Source organism: Papilio polytes, unplaced genomic scaffold (assembly GCF_000836215.1).
Source record: "Papilio polytes unplaced genomic scaffold, Ppol_1.0 DF823177.1, whole genome shotgun sequence".
Taxonomy (NCBI): Eukaryota; Metazoa; Arthropoda; class Insecta; order Lepidoptera; family Papilionidae; genus Papilio; species Papilio polytes.
The window spans coordinates 2,254,424-2,276,020 of record NW_013526027.1 but is presented as its reverse complement, the minus strand read 5'-3'; the positions used below and the strand labels follow the sequence as shown (position 1 = coordinate 2,276,020).

The 21,597-nt window shown below is 35.6% G+C and overlaps 1 protein-coding gene across 6 annotated transcripts in view; it reads left to right on the top strand.

Annotated features, from left to right (window-relative positions):
* LOC106105187 (atypical protein kinase C) overlaps positions 1–21,222 on the top strand; it is a 122,147-nt gene extending 100,925 nt beyond the window's left edge. For 4 of the 6 annotated variants that reach the window (XM_013285448.1, XM_013285447.1, XM_013285444.1 and 1 more), the window contains 11 exons: positions 12,995–13,045; positions 14,843–14,928; positions 15,537–15,736; positions 16,062–16,212; positions 16,580–16,800; positions 17,251–17,431; positions 18,098–18,310; positions 18,751–18,918; positions 19,311–19,426; positions 19,991–20,138; positions 20,252–21,222. In XM_013285448.1, the coding sequence (XP_013140902.1) occupies positions 12,995–13,045; positions 14,843–14,928; positions 15,537–15,736; positions 16,062–16,212; positions 16,580–16,800; positions 17,251–17,431; positions 18,098–18,310; positions 18,751–18,918; positions 19,311–19,426; positions 19,991–20,081 (1,478 nt within the window). In that variant the 3' untranslated portion in view covers positions 20,082–20,138; positions 20,252–21,222. Of the gene's footprint in view, positions 1–954; positions 1,115–12,994; positions 13,046–14,842; positions 14,929–15,536; positions 15,737–16,061; positions 16,213–16,579; positions 16,801–17,250; positions 17,432–18,097; positions 18,311–18,750; positions 18,919–19,310; positions 19,427–19,990; positions 20,139–20,251 lie in introns of those variants that run through there. The other 2 variants (XM_013285449.1, XM_013285445.1) reach the window with 2 other exon arrangements.
* The last annotated feature ends 375 nt before the right edge of the window (positions 21,223–21,597 follow it).

The window sequence follows — 21,597 nt, the reverse complement described above, 5'->3', positions numbered from 1 at the left end:
TCGAGCGCGTTTATTTGGGCTCCAGGGCTACACTCCACACACTTGTAGTTATTTCGATTACGAGTTTGTTTAAAAACATTTGCAAAAATTTAATTTAATACAACCCTTTCTGAATACTGAGGTAATTATTAATTGAATGATAACTTACTATTACACTTATTAATAATTTGAAAATATTTTTTTTTGTTCCGTTTCTTAAAGCATAATTTTAAATGCGAAAGTTTAGAAGAATGGATGGATGTTTGCTATCACCACATATATTCTCAGAACGGCTTTACAGGTCTAGTCGATTTTTTTTTTTATATAACATAAGGTGGCAAACGAGCACGCGGCCACCTCAATCCGCCAAAATGGCGAAGCGACCGCTGCCCATAGACATCCGCAATTGCAGATGCGTTGCCTACCCTTATCCGACGGAGGAGGAGACGCACATAAAGAGGATATTTCCCCTTCCTATGCATATCCTCCACCGTCAAATCCACTTCCTTTTCCCATCCTCTTCTTGTGAGAAAAGGGTGGTAGAGGGAAAGGGACTAAAATTAGGCATTTATCATATATTTAGAACATAGTCTGGAAAATCACATAGTCTAATAATTATATTTTTTTAACCGCGCAAACAGAATCATGGGCGATAGCTAGTAAATGTATAAATATTTTTAATAATGATCTCATGTAAAAACATGTGAATAAACGAAATTTCTAAAGAAATCGTTTAATTTCTAGTATTGTTGACACTAACAAAGCGACTATCATTCGCTCCACCTAATTGCAATGAGCGCTTATCAACGTGATACTAGATCGTGAAGCGAACGGGTGATAGCAACCAGTCGACGGCAATACACCGACCGGGCTGTGTACAACAAAAATAAAACCAATACAATATTTTACACAAAACCTTTTTACCCTGGCGCGAAGTTACTGACACAAGTTTGAAGTAAAACTAAACCGATGTGTAGTGATGTGACCGTGAAAATGCGTTTATGGATAAAATTTTGAAAAAAGGGCGCGATGCGGTCGTTTTGGACTGAGTTTTTGACAGCGGCGGCCAGTCATCCCTTCCCGGCTATCCCCGGTGATATACCAACGCCGTATGACTTTGATCGCAGTGAGGAATGTTAGTATGTACATATACTTTATGTAATTAGCGTTTTTTCTCTGTCCTCGTTTTTAATGCTAAAGTATAATGAACTCTGGACCCTGGGTTAATTTTTTTTTAATTTAATGAATGAATTGACCTGAATATGAAAAATACTTACTTCGTAGTGTGATATTTTTAACTAATCTGAAACTTTCACGTTTAAATGTATTTTCTACTGGATTACTTAAGAAACTGGAATTAACACTAAATACCACTTTAAACGGGAGTACAAAATTAAACAATAGATACTATCCAAGGTCTTTATTGTGATAGCGATAAGGTTGAAAATGGTAGTTAATTTGTTACAAAGTGATTTGTTTACCGTACAAGATAATCTTCGGCAAAGCCTCTTATCTCGTATCTCAATCGGAGCTGAACGTAATACAATAACCATCGCCTCCGTGTGCCTCGCTAATGGCTGTTAATTGATTATTAACGCCTATGTCACAGGTGCTATTACTACTAAACTAAAGGAATATAATTTCGAATTCTAATAAGAATCTATACTAATTTAAATATGTATCTATAACTTTAAAACTGTTGTTGTTCTGATTAAATATGAACCTTATCCGGAATTTTCAAAAGCAAAATTTACAAATGTAATTTATACTTCCAATTAGATAAAAGTGTATGTTAACAGTAAATATGTACATATTATACAAATCCATAAACTCAAATGTAAAAAAAAATATAAATATAATAAAATATATTTGTACAGTAAACAGTGCACCAAATTTCAAAGCAATAAAACATTTGCGCAAATACGTATTTATCGCGCTGTTATCAAACCATTGTCTCTTATCTTCCGATGTGAGCTGTAACATGTCCTTACGCCCACGTAATGTACCTGCCGTACCAAACTCAGCCGCAACTATCAGTGCCGTTTTCACCGCAGATGAGTTATCTCGCCACCGTGACCATCTAAAATTATCTTATCGATAAAACATCGATACTTTAGAATCACGCGCAACTCTATCGATTCTATTGGACTAAATATACACTTATCTAATCTCATTAGTTCAAGGCATGTGTCTACGAATTGTTCTCGCCGTGTTTTATATGTGTAGTTCTGAAATGTGATTTTAAATTGTGCTGAATTGATAAAGGATATGAGAATAACGACTGTGTCTTGGTCTCAAACGGCCGATTGTTTGAGAGAATGCGTTTGGCAGACTTTGTACTGTGGACTTAATGCTTGTCAGAAGTTGACCATCGCTCACCATCTGTTGTCGCAGCCCTACCCCTCTCTCGACGTCGTCGTAGCCGCCCCTACGATAGCCAGACACTGTTAAGTATATATTTTAATTACAACGACATCTAGTGGTTTTTATGAATACTAAACATAAAATATAACCAGTAAGACAATAGTGGGTGTCTCGTGTTTAGTTTAGCCTATTGATCAATCGTTTCGTTGTTTTTTTTTATTGTGTTCATTGTTTTTAAGGAGCTAAAAGAGATGGATGGATTGCGTGAAAGGTGACCTGATCAAGAAGAGAGTGATGACTGGGATGACGGATGATAGAGTGCTTTGGAGGACGAAAACCCGGTGCGCCGACACTACGGGAGTAGGATAAGGCAGGATTCAACATTATAATTTACTAGCTAATAAAAATGTTGGTTTAAAAAAATCTTGAAGCAATGAATAATTTTATGAAAAATTAATTACTCCATATTACATTTTAGAAAACGGTATCGTACGATTACTAACGATTATTTATAAATTATAACATTTGTGAAATCTTATTAGAGTAAAGGTCCAATTATTTTTTCCTTCATAAATCGCTTTAGCATTTATTTCTTGTATGAGTTTGTTTAAATTTGAAGGTTTCTTGAAGCGTACTCACATTCCGACGGCATTCGAATATAAATCGAGTTTTTATTTTTGCAATCGAGATGGAAAATTTATACATGTCGTATGAATGAAAGTGGATACGCTTATGAATAAATTTTCCTTAGCTTTCGTGGCTATGATATTTATATGTGTTATAATAAAAATAATATTGCTGGAGCCTAATTTTAGTCCCTTTCCACCCTTTTCTTAAGGGGAAAGGATAGGAAGGAAAAGTGGATTTGACGGTGGAGGAGACGCATACGAAGGGGAAATATCCTCTTTATGTGCGTCTCCTCCTCCGTCAATTGAGGGTAGGCAACGCATCTGCAATTGCGGATGTTTATGGGGAACGGTGGCCGCTTGCTCGTTTGCCACCTTATATTGTAAAAAAAATGTAATAAAACTTGGTTTTCTTTTGTTTTTTCCATATTCCAACATCAATTTAAAATTGTTATTATTTATCTTCATTATCTGAAATTTTATGTCATAGTGAAATTTTCATTTAAGTTATATTTTTGCAAATAAAGTAGAAACAATCTTATGAAAACATGTTGTCTCAGTTTTAAAAAAGGTGTGAGAGGGACGAAACTATGTCGTCCTTGGTATGAATTGGTTTTGACAGTGAAAACTCACACTTATAATAATTAAACTGTTCATTGGACGTTGAATTAACAAATGAGGCGGTTGGAGACCGTTCTGATTGGACAGATTGACTGATTTCTCCCTACTTAATACGTGTCAAATGAACGGTAAATATAATATACCAGTAGGCTTTGCATCAAATTAATGTTATGCAGTTTTTTTTAAAAGATTTCACCACTAACAACGTATTGTAGAATTTCTATGTTAATTTTATATGAGTATTGCTACCAAACTGTAAACTTTTATGTTATCTATATGTTTGATTTTGAAACTGGGCTTAAAATTCGATAAAAAGTAAAAAAAATCGACTTAACCGTGAATATCTATGTAATGATTCCACCTAACTTTTGCCCATAAAGCAAGTGATAAAATATAAAACGGATTTATTTCATGAAAGTTTATTTTATCGTGACATAAATTTTAACACATTAAAAGTAAAATTATTTTATGACAAATGTGAATAAAGATAATTTAGTTTTAACAAAATATACGCGATACGGGATCGCGTGACACTTTGAATTAAAAAAAAATCAAGCGTAGAACGACTGGAAATTTCAAAGTAAAAAAACAACGTAAAATTAGAAATATGGATACGAGTTTTCTACAGTATTATAATATAGAGAAAGTATTATCTTTGTCCAACATAACTACTAATATGAGTCGTACATTTTTAGTTGATTTGTATTATATTTAACAAAATGTATCTACCTCGACTAAGAGAATTAAGTTGCCGAAGACCTATGCATATAATAGAATTGGAGTGTCTGTTTGTAATATCGAAAGAAAAATTCCAGATTTCGGGAAGATGATGCATTAGCATTGCTGACAACGAAAATCGTATTTAAAATCTTTCTGTCTGTCCGCTAGCCGCGTTTGTTCAGAGTAATCTCCTAAACGGCTGGGCCGATTTTGACAGGACTTTCACTGTAGGGTAGCTGACATAGACGAAAACACGGGCAACTATATTATTTTCAGATCTAAATGTAAATTAGAAATAACTATTATTTTTAATTATTCAATTACGATTCGAATTAAAGTTTATAGTTTCCTTGAGTTAAGTTTAACTGGAACACAAAGCGCGTTCGGTCATTTATAACGTGTAGAGTCAGGCAGTTTGGCGGTATGCCACCTACGACTGCGGACAATGGCCAGCGTGGATAATGTCTACTTTATCACGACTTGTTCTTTGATATACTTATGCAGATGTTCCTGATTTACCACTATCTGCTACTTAAACTCGGTTACTTAACAGTTTAAATATTATAAACCGAAGCTTGGAGTTGCTACTCTGTTCTGTTTTTGTTCTTTGATTACGTTTTATAGCAAAGAGTATATATTTTTATTTAGGGATTAAAGTGAAATAATGAAAATCCTTTGTGCCAATTATTTATGTTGAATAATTGTAGTAAGTTTCCAACTTGAAAGCATAATGTTTGAGTTCGCACCTCGACAGTATTTACAACAACAGCTTATCACTCAAATATCTAATTGTTTGGTTGCGTGCTTAAAACCCTTTGTATTTTAGACATGTCATCGTGGCTTTACAAAAACTCATTGGTAATTGCAATTAGAACCTACGTTTGGACTTACTTATTGAGCTTTAGTTATTTTTTCCATAAAACGCAGATGAAGTAATGTTCTTGCAAGTTTTACAACTTGTTAGGATACTAAAGTAACTAGCTTTTGACCGCGACTCTGTCCGTCTGGATATACAAAAGTAGCCTATGTGTAGAATAGACTATCCTATAGGAGATGTATACATCTGCATGCCAAATTTATCGAGATACGTTCAGCAGTTTAGGCTAGACTCTAACAAACATCCATCTAATTTCGCATTTATAATATTAGTAAGATTTTTAAGGTCAAAAAAATATCCTTTAAAGTATCTATCATACTTCATACTAGTATTATAAATGCGAAAGCTTAGATGGATGGATGGATGGATGTTTGTTAGAGTTTGTAGCCTAAACGGCTCAACCGATTTCGATGAAATTTGGTAAGAATGTAGAGGACAGTCTGGAAGAACACATAGGCTACTTGGTTTTGTTTTTTTTAATTCCACGCGGACGGAGTCGCGGAAAGCTAGTATATAATAAATATGTTTTTCCCTTCACATTTAAATGCAGTAATATCAAATAAACAATGTAAAAATATCCCTCATACAGATATTCTTATCTCAATCGTGTCCAAAGTCGTTTATCAGGTGAGCTCTCAGAAGGGAGGAGTGCAATTTGGCGAGCGGGCGCGAGACCGTAACGTATAGCCCTGACCCCGTTTAAAAATACAACCGGACACTTCCACTGAAAAGAACTCGTATAATATGTACCTTAAGCCCCTACAGCAGACGTGGTTCAACAAATAAATCGCTGAATCACAAGTCATAAAGCGTTACAATGTTGTAATTTAGTTGTATTAAATATTTTTACAAATCTATGTCTAGGAAATTGGACAAAATGCTACGAGAACCCGTCTTTTCGTAACTAAACTACGCACTGCTACAATATACACTCGTAGACCTCTACGAGCTATTAATGTAACGCCGTAGCAATAGTCGTATAATATTTTACAGTATAAATAGAAATAAATAAATTTATTTTATTTTTTAACATTTACTTTAACATTTCAATGCACAAAAGAAAATGCTTAATTGAATTTAAAAGTTTCATCAAAGATAAGGTTTACGTTAACTTTGTACGTGGTCTCATCTAACTTTATATTGAAAACGTTTATTGGTAAGTCCGTTTGTACGCGAACTCAGCATTCGAGTCAGGTCTCGGATAAACAAACCAACCGACTGATAAGTTACGAACGAAACTTGTTAAAAGTACGCTCATTCGCTATCTGTGTTTAGACAACTTGCGTCAAAACGGTTTTTATTGGAACAAATACTGTATTTTCGCTCCTTACTTTATCTATATAAATCTACATATACTAATAATATGAAGAGGAAGGTTTGTATTTTTGGATTTTTGTATGTATTGAAATAACTCAAAAACCCCTGGACCGATTTTCAGTTCAAATTCTTGCACCATTAAAAGCTAGGTTATCACTGAATAATGTTAGCTATGTTTTTACTATTTTGTTAATTTCACACGGACGAAGTCGTTAGCAACAGCTAGTAATTAAATATAGCAATAGCAAGGCCGTTGTAGAAATTTCGTAAAAAAAAAAGGTTTTTTCCGAATATTAAAAGTCAAAAGAAACAATAAAATTTAGTTAAAGAATAAATTATATTGTAAAATACAATTTTTATGTTAGTGTAAAAAGTACTTTGCGATATGTGGATTTGTAATAATTTAAATAATTATGTTATACTTTTTTTCAACATAATATAAACGTAAATGAAAGTGGCCAGACATATACCGAGATATAGCTGGCCGGCAATAAAGATAGCGTGAGCAGTAAAAAGTTAATTCGGAGTCAGCATGTTTGTTTAGGTCTTGCTGTGAATAGGCATTACTCGGAACGTGCCTAGGTATGATTACCTACGGACAGTAACCTTGTTTACATAATAGGTAATAGTAAAAGTAATAGTAATTTTACCCATGATTTTAATTATTATAGCTTTGGCCCGGGACTCTGTCCACGTGAAATTTAGAAATAATAAGAAATAAATAAATATAGCCTATGTTACTTACAGATAAATTACCTTTCTAACGGTGTAAGAATTTTAAAAATCGGCCAAGTAGTTTTTGAACTTATTCATTACAATCAAATCAAAGTTTTCCTCTTTATAATATTAGTATAGATATAACTTTAGTTGCTTATTTCTATTTTAATGGTAATACATATGTCTTGACTCTATTTAGGAAATAAAAAAATGCAACGGTTACACAGATAAGAAACAATCATGTTTCATTGCTTTCAAAAGGCGATGTAAAATCGTACTTGTATTTTCCCTATTTTTAAATAGAATGTGTAGAATTCCACAGTGAAAACCCAACTTAAATAAGTAAAAACTCGAGCAAATGTAAAGCCGTTGTTTCAACGCCTATTTCTTGTAGCAACAGCTTAGAGCCGTGCGGTCAAGGGCGATACTGCGACAGTCTTTTGTTTTCATTAATTCCTTGCTTTTGTTAAACAACCGTCGAGTGGAACGAAATGCAGTTCCCAAAAACAATTATTTACTTTTTGGCAAATTATACTAAAACAAATTATGAAGAGTGCGAGTGTGGGAAGTGCGGTTTTCAAAACTCTGCAAGTAATAAAAGTACCGAATGCAGCTGCGACTATTTTAGAATGTGGATACATATGTGGGTGATAGTCTTGAAAAAATTTATGAATACAAATATTACAACAAGCTATACATCTATTTAACATTTTAAATAAACAAAGTTGCCATATTATCGTCATCTGTGTATACCATAAAAATAATTTAACAACCCCCAAATGCTTGCAAAGTTAAAGCATTTAAACGAAAAGCATTTTTGTATAAACTCTTTAGAATGTAAATTTTCGTTTACAAAGGAATAACTTTAGAGGGCGAAATTTCCTACAAATTACTTTGTTCGTTAAAACCCGTAATTTGTGATACTAATTTTGTTTATATTTTATATCCGTTTGTGACTATAGCAATAAGATGTTTGACTTATGGTCGGTTTCCCAGCAACGTTTAACCATTCATTAGTATTTTTGGTATGTATATTGATAAACTTATGGCCGGTTTCTCAGCTACACTTACCCATTCGTTAGTGTTTTTCGAAAACTTCATAGAATGCGTTTCCGAACTACGTCATTTTACTCCGTTACTTAGGTCACTAAAACTATCGAATCTCTAGGTAATGATAAAAATGGAAACTTTAGAAACACGGCATACATTTTTACAAGAAGTTTTAGTTTGCGTTTAGGGACTTTGTTTTACAACGCCCGTGTAGCTAAGGCAATATTTTACTTTTCCTCGTATAAGTAAAAAGGAATGTCAGTTGCGACCATTTGTCTTGCGACTGTCCTTGGCGGCGACGCGGAAATAAGCTGGAAAACACTAGAAGAAATTGCCGAGCGAAATTTATTCCAAATGTCATTTGTACGTTTTCTTTTTAGATAAATTGTAAAAGGATTTGTAAACTTATCGTACTTTAATGGTATTATGGTATTTTAGGACGATATACGTCTAGGAAGGGAAGGTATTTCAGTTTATGGGTCTTTGCACACGTCCTTTTTCGATTTGGTAGAAAGACTTTGTATAAGAAAAGTCACGAGAAAATATTGTCTTACTTTTAAAATAAAGACATTACATGTATCAATAGAGGAGACAAACAAACTAAACTGTTAAAGAAATTATTGCCTTGTAACAAGTATAGACTTATGAAATATCTTTTTTTTCGATATATGTGCTGTGAGTATTATTATTAAAGTTATACATAACTATTAAATGTCCGCTCTGTAACTTGTTTGAATGTCTTTATTTAAAAAATAACAAAAAAAATGTATTATGTAAAATTGTCAAAGAAAAGAATACGGTAGTTGCTGAAACGTTTGTTATTAGTTTAAGTCCGGGTTCACTTTGTAACTTTCCTACTTTCATAGAAACTTTTATGCAGTAACAGAAGGAAGGAGGGATCGTTGTTATTTCCATTGTTAGTCCAACTGAGAGGGGAACTATTGATACAGTCAAACGTAATTAACATTGTTTATTGGAAATTGAAATTGTTTAGAAGATTTTAATTTTACTTATTTGTTTACAGACTGATTATTTTATTGTGGTTTAAAATTTACATACACGTTAACTACTAAGGTATGAAATTTTAATATTTAATGTTTCTTGTATGTATTTAAAGCGATTGCAGTTAAAATTTTAAAGCGGATAAAAAAGCGAATTAGAACTTGATTATAAAATCTATATTATTATACCATAGGGGCTTGTAAAGTCTTGATTTACTAACGTTGCTAATAAGCCATAAAACGTAATGGTCGATTAAATTTATATTATGATTTGAAACCTTTGTGCTTATCCTCGCCGCCATTTTCCTCAATTTTGGAGTAAAGGCTTAACGACAATCCCCGTAGGGGCTTGTAAGGGACTGGGTTCAAAAGCATTTTTATGCTGATCCTCCACCTTCACTAGTCTCCTGAAACCACCTTATACTCGTAGTAAAAGATTTTTTGTACAAGGTGACAAACGACAAGAGCAGCCACAATTCGCCTAAATAGCGAACCAACTGCTGCCTATAGACATCTGAATTTGTAGACGCGTTTCCTAAATCGATAGACATTCCCCTTACCTAGATGTTTCGAAACCACCGTATTCAATATGTACTTAGAAAGTTTTAGTTTAACCGCTTTACAAGGGGTTAAATCAAATTAATATTGCATAGTATTGAAACAAAACATCCCCTTCAATTCTCAAACGCAAACTCCAACCTTCCCCCCGTCTTAACCGCGACCGGCCAAGAATATCCCTTCCGTCAAACAATACGTAATAAATGTTAGAAAACGAGGTATTGTACCTATTCAAGCTGAAATTCTTGTTTTATTAGTCTTTTCCATTTTCATAGGCTCGTAGTAAAAAAACCTTTGTATTTATAGTCTCTTGAAATTAAATGCTTCCAAAGTCAAGCGACAAAGTAAAATAAATTTACAGCATAACGAGGTAAATAGTCGGCAGTGTTAACTGGCTCCCACAAATCCAATTACATGCAGCAAGCGTCCCGACTTGTTGCAAGGATTGTAAAGCAAAGCTTTACAGGCGTTCTGTATTAAATGATAGCGGTAAAAACAAATCATAGACATCCCAGCATCGAAAATGCCTATTTTAACTGTTAAATGCGATTTAATTAACTAATTTTAACAACGGTTATGTTTGTACTAGCTTTTATAATTGAGTTATGGTAGTTTAATTCCCTTACAAACGTTCAGTTTCAATTGACAGTGTTAATTGAACAATTCGATTGTTCATAAACTAACCAGATATCTGAGCAGGCGGCATAAGTAATTTATGACAGCTCACTAACGCCCTCCTTTTAGGCCTTCTTAAATTCACGTACGTTTTATGTATATTCTGAATAAACAAATACCAAACTAGACATACTTTTGAATATTTTATCGACATACTAGCTGTCGCCCGCGACTCCGTCCGCGTGAAACTAAAGATAAAAAAGTAAGTAGTCTTTATGTTCTTCCAGACTATCCTCTACATCTATGTCGAAGTTGACCGAGGGTCGTTCCACAGTTTAGGTTACAAACTCGAATAAACATCCATCTATCCATTTAAACTTTCGCTTTTATAATATTGGTAAGGTTTTTTGTGTTATTAATATGAAAACTATCATAAAATAGTATTCTGTAAATAGTAGCTTTTTTAGATGTTATTATAAGAAGTTCTGTATTCAACATTCTGACAAAGCAGTTTACATTTGGCAATCTTCAGAGCCAGTGTCGATTCAACGGCCAAATGTTTCTCTTCTCTCGTTACGTATTAAATTGCTTTCTTACGATTACCCGTTTCTAAAGCCTTGGAAATGTACTTAAGTTAACGGACCTAATTTTATTTTATAGCGACTAGCAATAAGTTTCTTAACGGCCACCGTAACTTCATTTGTACTCACGACTTTTAATAAAATACTATTATTGTACATGAAAAAAAGCTATTGTAAAACTTGAATAATTTGCAACTAACTATGCCTATGTGTTTCACTCGTTAATTTATCAATAGTATGTGAAATGTAAAAAATATTATTTTTAATACTTAAATTAACATTTTTATCACACTAATATTATAAATGCGAAAGTTTAGATGGATGGATGTTTGTTAGAGTTTGTAGTCTAAACGGCTGAACGGATTTCGATGAATTTTGGTATAGATGTAGAGGTTAGTCTGGAAGAACACATAGGCTACTCCCTTGTTTTAATTGCACACGGACGGAGTCGCAGGCGAAAGCTAATACATGATAATTGTAAAGTCGCAGTCATAAAGTTTTTGAAATAAAAAAGCATATAGCTGGCAGTAGATCAAACCGATTTGATCCTAGCAATCGTTTTATGATCAAAGTATTGTGTAAAAAGTTTATTGCTCAGCCATACGATATTAAACCATTTTTATTGCTCAGTTTGACAAGAGACATTTTTATTGACTGTTTTGTGCCAATGTAAGAAGTTTGCCTGAAACGATTCCACTGCAAGTTATTGATTAAACCTTATTCAATTGTGTAGTTGTTCAGAAATGTATATTGCATTGTCGCATGAAGCCCTATTGTTACAACAGAATGTTTCTGCAAACTAAGTTAAAAATAGATTACCGCCGTACAATTTATTTCGCAACTTCCATTTATGAACAAGAGAAATGTTAAAACAGTTATAATATTGTTGTCATTCTCATTTTCACGTTAGAAAATGACTAAACGATGTTTATAAACGTCTAAGAAGTAGAAACCCGCGGTTTTGTGACAACTGAACTGATCATCAACTATTATCAACAACAACTTACCTTTACGCCAACTATTATCACAACAAATATGAATTATAAAAACCTTAGAATTTATAAAAACCTTATTTTCTATGTACTGGTTAACATTACAAAAAAAGACTTCGCCCGCGTGAAATTCAAAAAATAATAAAAAAACGTAGCCTATGCTACTCACTGATAACGTAGTTTTATAATGGTGAAAGAATGAAATCGGCCCAGTAGTGTTTTACGTAAATCAAATATATACAAAAATCTCTCCTCTTTACAATATTAGTATATGATAGATTACATTATATGTAACACAGCACGGAATAGTAAGAGATTCTTTTTTTTTAATTTCAAAGAAACCCGAAGATCTTTCCTACAGAGCAAACGCTTTGCCGCAATTTAACCTTAAAAGTCCCGGAGTTATAAGGCAATAGTCCCTAGCAATGATTCGAACAATTTACGTTCAGTTGCTGTCCCTTACAATAGTCTTGGTTCCCAACTTGCTGAAATATGTAATTGGCCGAGACATCCGCACTAATGAACACTCGCCAGCGGGGCCTGGAGCGGACGTTTGAATTAAATACCTCGTTTAAACTGCTCTAAAGATGCATTTTTTTTATTTTACAGCATCATAAATAAACAATCCAGAAATGATTGATCATCTAGTTTATAAAATAATTTTTCAGGCATCAATTATGTTTTTGCGTCTAATTTTTAAAAAGCCTACAAATGTGTAGAAAAGTAAATATTAGAGAGTTTAACTCCAGCAGATTTCCTACTAGCATAGAGCTTTCTAACATTTCCGTAAAACAAAAGAATGCAATTTGGTAAAGCAAATATAAGAAATCCTCGGACGCTCGCCCGCCATTGTTTGCACAACGTTTACCATGCTTAATATTATTAAAGTCATGTTCCGTTATTTGTTCCAATGTTCCGCATACTTCCGGCGTTATTTGTTCCAATGTTCCATGTTAACGTAGTTGTTTTGTTCCAGTGTTCCCGAATGTTCCCGCGGCGCCGGGGATGCCCTGCGCGGGCGAGGACCGTAAGTGTTGACTTTTATGTATGTTTTGGTAGCGGATTGGATTTTGTGTTGACCCATTTTATATATGCGTTTATGCAAAGATAATTCTTTAAAACATTTCTGTATTTGCACTAGCTGTTCCCATGCGACTTCATCCGCATAAAATTATGAAAATTTTATTTCATTGTTTACATTTGTCAGATTATCAATAGCAAATGTCAAAATGACGTGACATGACAAACCTTAGCAATCTTGATTTCTTGATGTTGGCAACAACTTATGGTCTCTTTCTCACATTAGGGGTTTTATCCAAAATATTTACCCCTAAGTTTAACGGCGTGAAATATATAGCCTAAAGCGTGACGGAAGTGTAGGGCTTTTCATTAAAAAAAGAGTTATTCGAAAATATACTGTGATTGCTGACATCTTAGGCAACAAAGAAGTGTATGTTTACCCTTTATTATAATAGTATAGATAACTTTTATATCAATTTATGAATGCAATCGAAACAAGATGTTTAAAATTTGACGGTTAGTTTCTTGAATCTTTTCGATTTTTAACAATAGAATTTTGTTGAAGTTAGGAAATAGACACTCCTTAATTACCGCAGTTGTAAAGGTGGAGTCAATCATTTAATCAACACGATTCGTTCATCATGTTACGTTTAAACGATTGAAAAATTTCGCCTTAACGATAAGATTATAACGATAAGTCGTGTGCCGCGCGATCGATCAGTGGCTACAATGTGCCTACGAGCAAATGTCTTGTGCGTTCGTTGCCGTCAAATTTGTGACAGGTGTGTTAGCGTGTGTGAATGTGTTCTTTTTATAATAATTTAAGGTAAAGTAGTACAAAGATAAAAATACACAGACGTTTACGAAGTTAAAGATTGTTTTTTGGTGGAAATTCTCGCATCGTGCGGTCATCGATCAGTTCGATCATCTACTGTGAATGAAAAGAACCAAATTTAATATATAAAATTCAATAAATATGGTTGTGAATGTTTTCTCAAGTTGTTTTTAAAAAAAATTAAAACAAACAGGGAGTTAAGCAGCATACTGCAGAAAATAAACAATTAATAAAAAAGTCGGAATGCTATAAAACGTATTTGACCTAATTACTTAAACATTAAACAAAAAAGGTCTACTTTTTAATTAAATTAGCAGTTTTCCTAAAGAATTAATTAATTAAATTCATAAGGAATTATAACAGTCATAACAAACCGCTGTGGCAATTTAAAGGAGCAATTAACACTTTGTGCAAATATATTGTGTTGTCGCAGTTCGCAGCGGCGGATCTGATCGCATTGTATACTCTGTGACCCAATTCTTTGCCTACACTTACTTGTACAAAGATTAATAATAAAAACGAGAGTTGCTAGATTAACAATGTTTAAAAATAATTACATTGTTAGATATTTTGATCAAGTAATTTAATTCATATTAATATAAGTTAAATCGACTTTGACTTAGTAGTCTTTTACATTTTTAGAATTAGAAATATCGCTGAATATGTATGGATTAAACAGTTTAGTGAAATGGCATTTTTGTGTGTTATTGTATGAAAAAACTAGACGCACTAAATGACTATTCCCATGTTTTTTCTATGCATGCCGGCAGACCCAGTGGAAAACATTGTTCCTTTTCATCATAGGATCCTTTTTTACCTACGTCTAAGTCTATGCCTCTATGCTCTATGTCATACTTTATAATTTAAATTGTGTCTGATAAAAGTATGATGGAACTAATAAATTGAAAGCTTTTAATACCACTCTAAATTATTTCGATTACAAAAGGCCTTTTTATGTTATCATTACAGGAAGCATATACAGGAGAGGCGCACGTCGGTGGCGGAAACTATATCGTGTCAATGGCCACATCTTCCAAGCTAAGCGGTTTAATAGAGTAAGTAGTTAACTGTTACTAAGGCAGTATTGCAATATTTGTAAATGTAGTTGTGGGTTTCCATTGTCGAAATACTTGTTTAAATATTAACGTAAACATGTGTTTTGATACTATTATGGTAGTCGGTTTTCACGGAATAATATTTAATATTTTACAAATGAAATAAAACTTGTTCATGTTACCTTTTTTTAATTAAATTTAAATTAATTACATTCCCTACTACGTTTTCATTTATTTACACCACTTTAGAGTTTCATCATGACGAGTGGTATAAACAGCTCGAATCGGTAATATTAATAATTATAACATTTTGAAATTGTAAATTAATTAATTCAAAGTAGAAGCATAATTAAATAAATAACCATTTGGTTATTTGTTTGCTAAAGTGAGTAATATTTGTCGCTGTTCTGTTTAACTATCGTTATCTAACAACTGACCCCTCGACATTACACGTTTTTGTGGGTTTTTACTCTGTATGTACCATAGTGGCAAACGCCGATTGCAAACTAAGAAATCATTTGTTTCGTAATTCCACATACGTACTCGTAATGTACACAGTGTCGGGTTTATTGTATTTTTTATTAAAAAAAGTTTTAATTCGGTTCCAGCGGGCGTTCTGTGCGTTCTGCCAGGATCGTATCTGGGGCTTGGGTCGCCAAGGTTTCAAGTGCATCCAGTGCAAGTTGCTTGTGCACAAGAAATGCCACAAACTGGTGCAGAAGCCCTGCTCGAATGAACACGTGGATCCAGTCGAAGTCAAAGAGGATGCGAACGGAGAGAGTACACTCGGCAGAGCGTCTTCTGTTCGGTGAGTGATATTTAGATTGCACTCTTATCGCAACTTACCACACTGACCAGCATGCAATGTCAGGTTTCTTCATCTTTCTATCCTTTTCTTAAAAGGAAAGGATGGAAAGGAAATGTGGATTTGACGGTGGAGACACATAGGAAGGGGAAATATCCTCTTTATGTGCGTCTCCTCCTCCTTCGCTTAAGAGTAGGTAACGCATCTACAATTGCGGATGTCTATGGACAGGGGTCGCTTCGCTATTTTGGCAGATTCAGATGACCGCTTGCTTATGATATAATGTAGTCTCAATTTCGCCTTGCTTAATGATTCTGGTCTTTTCCAGGTCCCGAGCGGAGCCCGAGCCTTTACCGGAGACACCTCCCGCGCCGCCAGCGCCCGTGCGCGCCGAGGACTTGGAGCCCGGCTCTCAGCGACACTACTCGCTGGAAGACTTCGAGCTCATTAGGGTCATCGGACGCGGCTCATATGCTAAGGTATAACCTATCGATCAATTTAATATCTGCCTATGACCAAGACGGTGTTATTTTATGTGAACTCCAGTTTACTCTCAAATACAGGGAAATGTCACTTTAAAATATTAACTTAAATTTTTAAGTAGCTGGTTAATGCTGGGTTTCTGAAGTTTTTGTTTATTTTATCGTTACCTAGTGTTTCATTAGTGATCAATTAACCTCAGTTTCAATGATGTAAAACTCAAGTTACTGAGTTCGGGTATTTTATGAATTTATCGTACCATAAGCACTATCGAATAGTTAAAGGTGATTCGGAAACCATAAGAAGTGGAAATTATTGTTAAGGATACTGTCAAATAGATTACCTACACATTGTGTGTAATTACAGGTGCTAATGGTGGAACTGAAGCGCACGAAGCGAGTGTACGCTATGAAGGTGATAAAGAAGGCGCTGGTGACTGACGACGAGGACATCGACTGGGTGCAGACAGAGAAGCACGTGTTTGAGACCGCATCCAACCATCCCTTCCTCGTCGGCCTGCACTCCTGCTTCCAAACTCCAAGCAGGCTGTTCTTTGTTATCGAGTTTGTGCGCGGCGGAGATCTCATGTGAGTATACTTATACTAATATTATTGCGAAAGTTTGGATGGATGTATGTTAGACTTTGTAACCTAAACGGCTGAACGAATTTGGATGAAATTTGGTATGGGTGTAGAGGATAGTCTAGAACACATAGGCAACTTACTTTAGTTTTTCTAATTCCACGCAGACGGAGTCGTGAGCGAAAGTTATGCTTCATACTCTTTGAAACACATTGTTACTTTAATTACATCTTAAATTTCATCAACAGACGGTACCTGTTAAAAATTCATATCAAAATATATTTTTAAATCTATACAGTAATTTTTCTAATAAATCAAACATATATTACAATCAAGTACTCCTCCTTCGAGTCAAATACAACCATCAATTTACAATAAAAAATCATTTTATTCATTAAAATGACGTATAAGCAAATATGGTCCTTCGAGCAGGATTGAACAAGTTGGTTCCAACAGGTTCCACATGCAGCGTCAGCGGCGGCTGCCGGAGGAGCACGCGCGCTTCTACGCGGCGGAGATCTCCCTCGCGCTGCACTTCCTGCACGAGCGCGGCGTCATCTACCGCGACCTCAAGCTGGACAACGTGCTGCTCGACCACGAGGGACACATCAAGCTCACTGACTACGGCATGTGCAAGGTCAGCGACACACACAACTCAGCGTCTCTGCAGTACTCTTGCACAATAACATTAATACTTAAATCTATAAAAAAAAAATATTATTGTGTACAAATGAGCCATTGGAATTGCCATTGCCTACCTTTAATTAACAAAGTAAAAGATGCTTAGAGATTATTTCTCCAACTTATGAGACCATTCCCCACCAAATACACTTCCTTGTACGAAAAGGGTGGAACCGCGTACATTACCTTCCACTCTTCGTCTGCTAAGACAAATATCTTGTGCAAGCAATTGCATGTTGCGACAATATGTATCACAACAATAAAAGCGTCAATAACCTAGCAGTTAATACGGATTTCCGATTTACTATTAGGATCGTTTTCTTTTTTTCACTTTTCCTAATTCATTATCAAGGGTTCGAATCCCGCCATTCAACATCGTAAACCATTCCTAGCTTAATTTACAGTTTACACCATTTCTAGCAGAATTCCAAATTCCTAGAGTTTATTTGGCATGGTAAAAATATTAGTAAATGAACAAGAAATCTGTTAATATTTTACTTAAAACGTCATATTGACATACAAGCTGATGACGTCACGTACGTATAACGTATGCGTGACTTATGACGTACGTATGACGTATGCGTGACGTACGTTTGACGTATGTGTGACGTGCGACGTGTAGGAGGGCGTGCGGCCCGGCGACACGACGTCGACGTTCTGCGGCACGCCCAACTACATAGCGCCGGAGATCCTGCGCGGCGAGGAGTACGGCTTCTCCGTGGACTGGTGGGCGCTCGGCGTGCTCACCTACGAGATGCTGGCCGGCCGCTCGCCCTTCGACATCGCGCAGGCCGCCGACAACCCCGACCAGAATACAGAGGACTACCTCTTCCAGGTAACCTACACTGCTTCAGGGACTTCTATAATATAGTCTTTATGCCACTGTGAGTGAAGTTTTTTTATTATGTTATCAACCAGTCTAACTTAGGGCAGGCTCTAAATCGCTTAATGGAGAGGTACATAAAGCTGGTAATAATGATGATGAAAAAACCAGTAAGCTGAAGAATAGACAGAGAAGAGGATGTTAGAAAAATGGCTTTTCTTTTCTTTTTACGTTTCTTTCTAAACGACTTTCCATTTTCTATACTTTTCTGAATGAAAAAGGGTCACAAGAGGACTAAATAGGCCTAGGTATCGAGAATTTTTTGCCATTTTTTTCAGAATTGACCAGAATATTTGTTTATCGTACTTGTTACTAATATTATAAATGTGAAAGTATCTGTCTCTAGAACAGAGTCACGTGCGACAACTAGTATTCTATATGTTGGTTTTCAGGTTATTTTAGAGAAGACGATCCGTATCCCGCGCTCGCTGTCGGTGAAGGCGGCCTCGGTGCTGAAGGGCTTCCTCAACAAGAACCCTGTGGAGCGGCTCGGCTGCGGCGAGGGCGCCTTCCTCGACATCGTCAACCATCCCTTCTTCAAGAGCATCGAGTGGGAGATGGTGAGCACTACCCCGCACCACACTTACTGCTTCTATAATGATTCAGATTTAACTTAGAAACTCCTAGAATGGCAGCTACCAGACGACGGATAATTCTACTTTCCTCTTTATAAAGCAGTTATCTTACTTATGTTATAAATACGAAAGTTTAGTGCATAGATGTTTTTTAGAATTTGTAGCCTAAACCGATCTCAATGAAATTTTGCAAAGATGTAGAGGATTGTCTGGAAGGATACACCGGCTATTTACTTTTTCTTTTTTTAATTCCACGCGGATGGAGTCGCGTCCGAAAGTCTGTTTAACATGATGATTATCATGATTTGAAACTTACGTTTTTGTTATACATTGAAATAATTGGAATGATTAACAATGAATATTATTTGTGTGTGAAGTTGGAGCAGAAGCAAGTGGTGCCGCCGTTCAAGCCGCGGCTGGAGGGCGAGCGCGACCTCGCCAACTTCCCGCCGGAGTTCACCGACGAGCCCGTGCACCTCACGCCAGATGATGAGTCAGTATACGCACCTCACACCAACCTCACACATGCGTCTCGCTTCACTCGATCCTCACACACGCCTCTCATGAACTTTACACTCCTCATATGAACCTCTTACATCCCTCACACGAATCTCACACATGCACCTCATACAAGCCTCACAGGAATCGCACAAGCATCTCACATGAACCTCACATACACCTCACTCGAAACTTTTATACATTTCACTCGAACGTCAAACACACCTCGCTCGAACCTCGCAGGAATCTCAATCGAATTTCATATACATCTTACTTGGTCCTGACATGAACTTTGTTATAATTATAATTACGTAACTAAGCTAATAACGATGCTGTATTCTTGCTATTAAGGCGAAGTATTCTACAATTTTAATTAATAGTAAAGTGGGCGTGATTAAACTGTAGTCCGCCCCTTGCGCCTCCTGCCCCGCCCTTCCATCATTAATAAAGTAATCATTTGACTAATTTTATTTAACATTCACCACAACTGAATACTCCTTAATACATTAATAGTGAATTTTCTTTGAATGTGTTAATAAAATAATATTATTGTTGTTAGCAGCACGGTGATAGCGGACATCGACCAGTCTGAGTTCGAGGGCTTCGAGTACGTGAACCCGCTGCTGATGTCGCTGGAGGACTGCGTGTGACGGCACGCCTGCCGCCTGCACCCCCACCCCCACCACCACCCCTACCACCCCGCGCAGGTAATGGAATGAATGGATCTCGATGAAATTTGACATAGATGTAGACATTAGTCTGGAATTATTTCCGTTTCCTAATATTTCTTAACAATATGCTTATTTTGTGTACGTTTCAGGCTTACGGTTACAGCGCTGAGTCGTCGTCGTCCGACTACGACTCAGTGTGCTCCGAGCTGCCGCCGCGCAAGCCCACGCTGCTGCAGCACATGTTCTGTCTGCCGCTCAACTGACGCACGCCGCGCTCGCCACGCGCACCACGCTCGCCACACTCGCCACACTCGCCACACTCGCCACACTCGCCACACTCGCCACATGCCACCCCGCTGTGACAGCTGTCGCGCGCGCCGCCTGACGTGCCGGGGGCGCCCGCCTACTGCGACACCTCGCTGTAAACTGTCAACTGTCTACTGTCAACTGTCAACTTTGTAGTTTTTGTAAGGTGAGCGTGATTAAGACAACCAAATTATATTCGAATTTGAATGTATTTTGCTATTAATTGTCAGTTATGTAATTCATTCGAAATTCGCAGTTTATATCAGTATTTTATTCAATTAAATAAGTTTATTTAAATCTCAATTATATATACCAAAAGCGCTTTCGGTATAAAAACTATAAAATTGACACTTTTCTGGCATATGTCGCAATGACAGCTGTCAAAATCACCTGCGAAAATGTGATTTTAAATGTGTAAGCAACAGATTATGAAATGCCAAACAGGAATCATTGTCGAGTGTGTGAGCAACTTTAAAGTGCGCAAAAGTGGATTTTATTTATTCTTCTTTTTAATATTTTGTACTAGGAAACTGTTGACTTGAAGCTTTTGTCTTTTTCTTCATTTTCATAGATTAAATGTCATTTTTGACGTTTGGTAACTAATCTTTGGTTATAATAAAAAAAACGATTAATAGAATATAATGCGTTAAGAGAATGTTGAGTTAGACACTGCAATAATTTATTGTATTAATTTCTAATTGTACGGCGTATTTAGTGTTTTTTTCTATAATTTATTTGCTCTAAGAATATTCGTTGTGTATTAAAAGATTTTAACATTCAAAATGCGTGATGAACGTTTTAAATGTGCGTTTTTTAAAATATGGTATGGGGGTAAAGGCGGATAAATGATATTAACATATAAAATACAATTCAAGTTACATAAGAGAATATTATCTATCTTAGAGCACTATCTTGTATAAAATAGTTGCGATTTGCAACGCACACTTCCTATGTAGCAACTTAGATCGTTTAAAATTTCCAAAGTCTCGACTTTGGTGCTTCTTTGTAAATAATATTAATATAAAAATTGATAAATACAAGAAATATTGTAAGATTTAATATTTTTGAAACTATTGTAGTGTCTATTCATATTTTCTGTGGAAAAGTGTTGCTAGTTAGAATTGGAAATTTATTGCGGCAACACTAAAGTATTTTTCAAAAATATCTTTAAACTTTTTTAAATGCATGC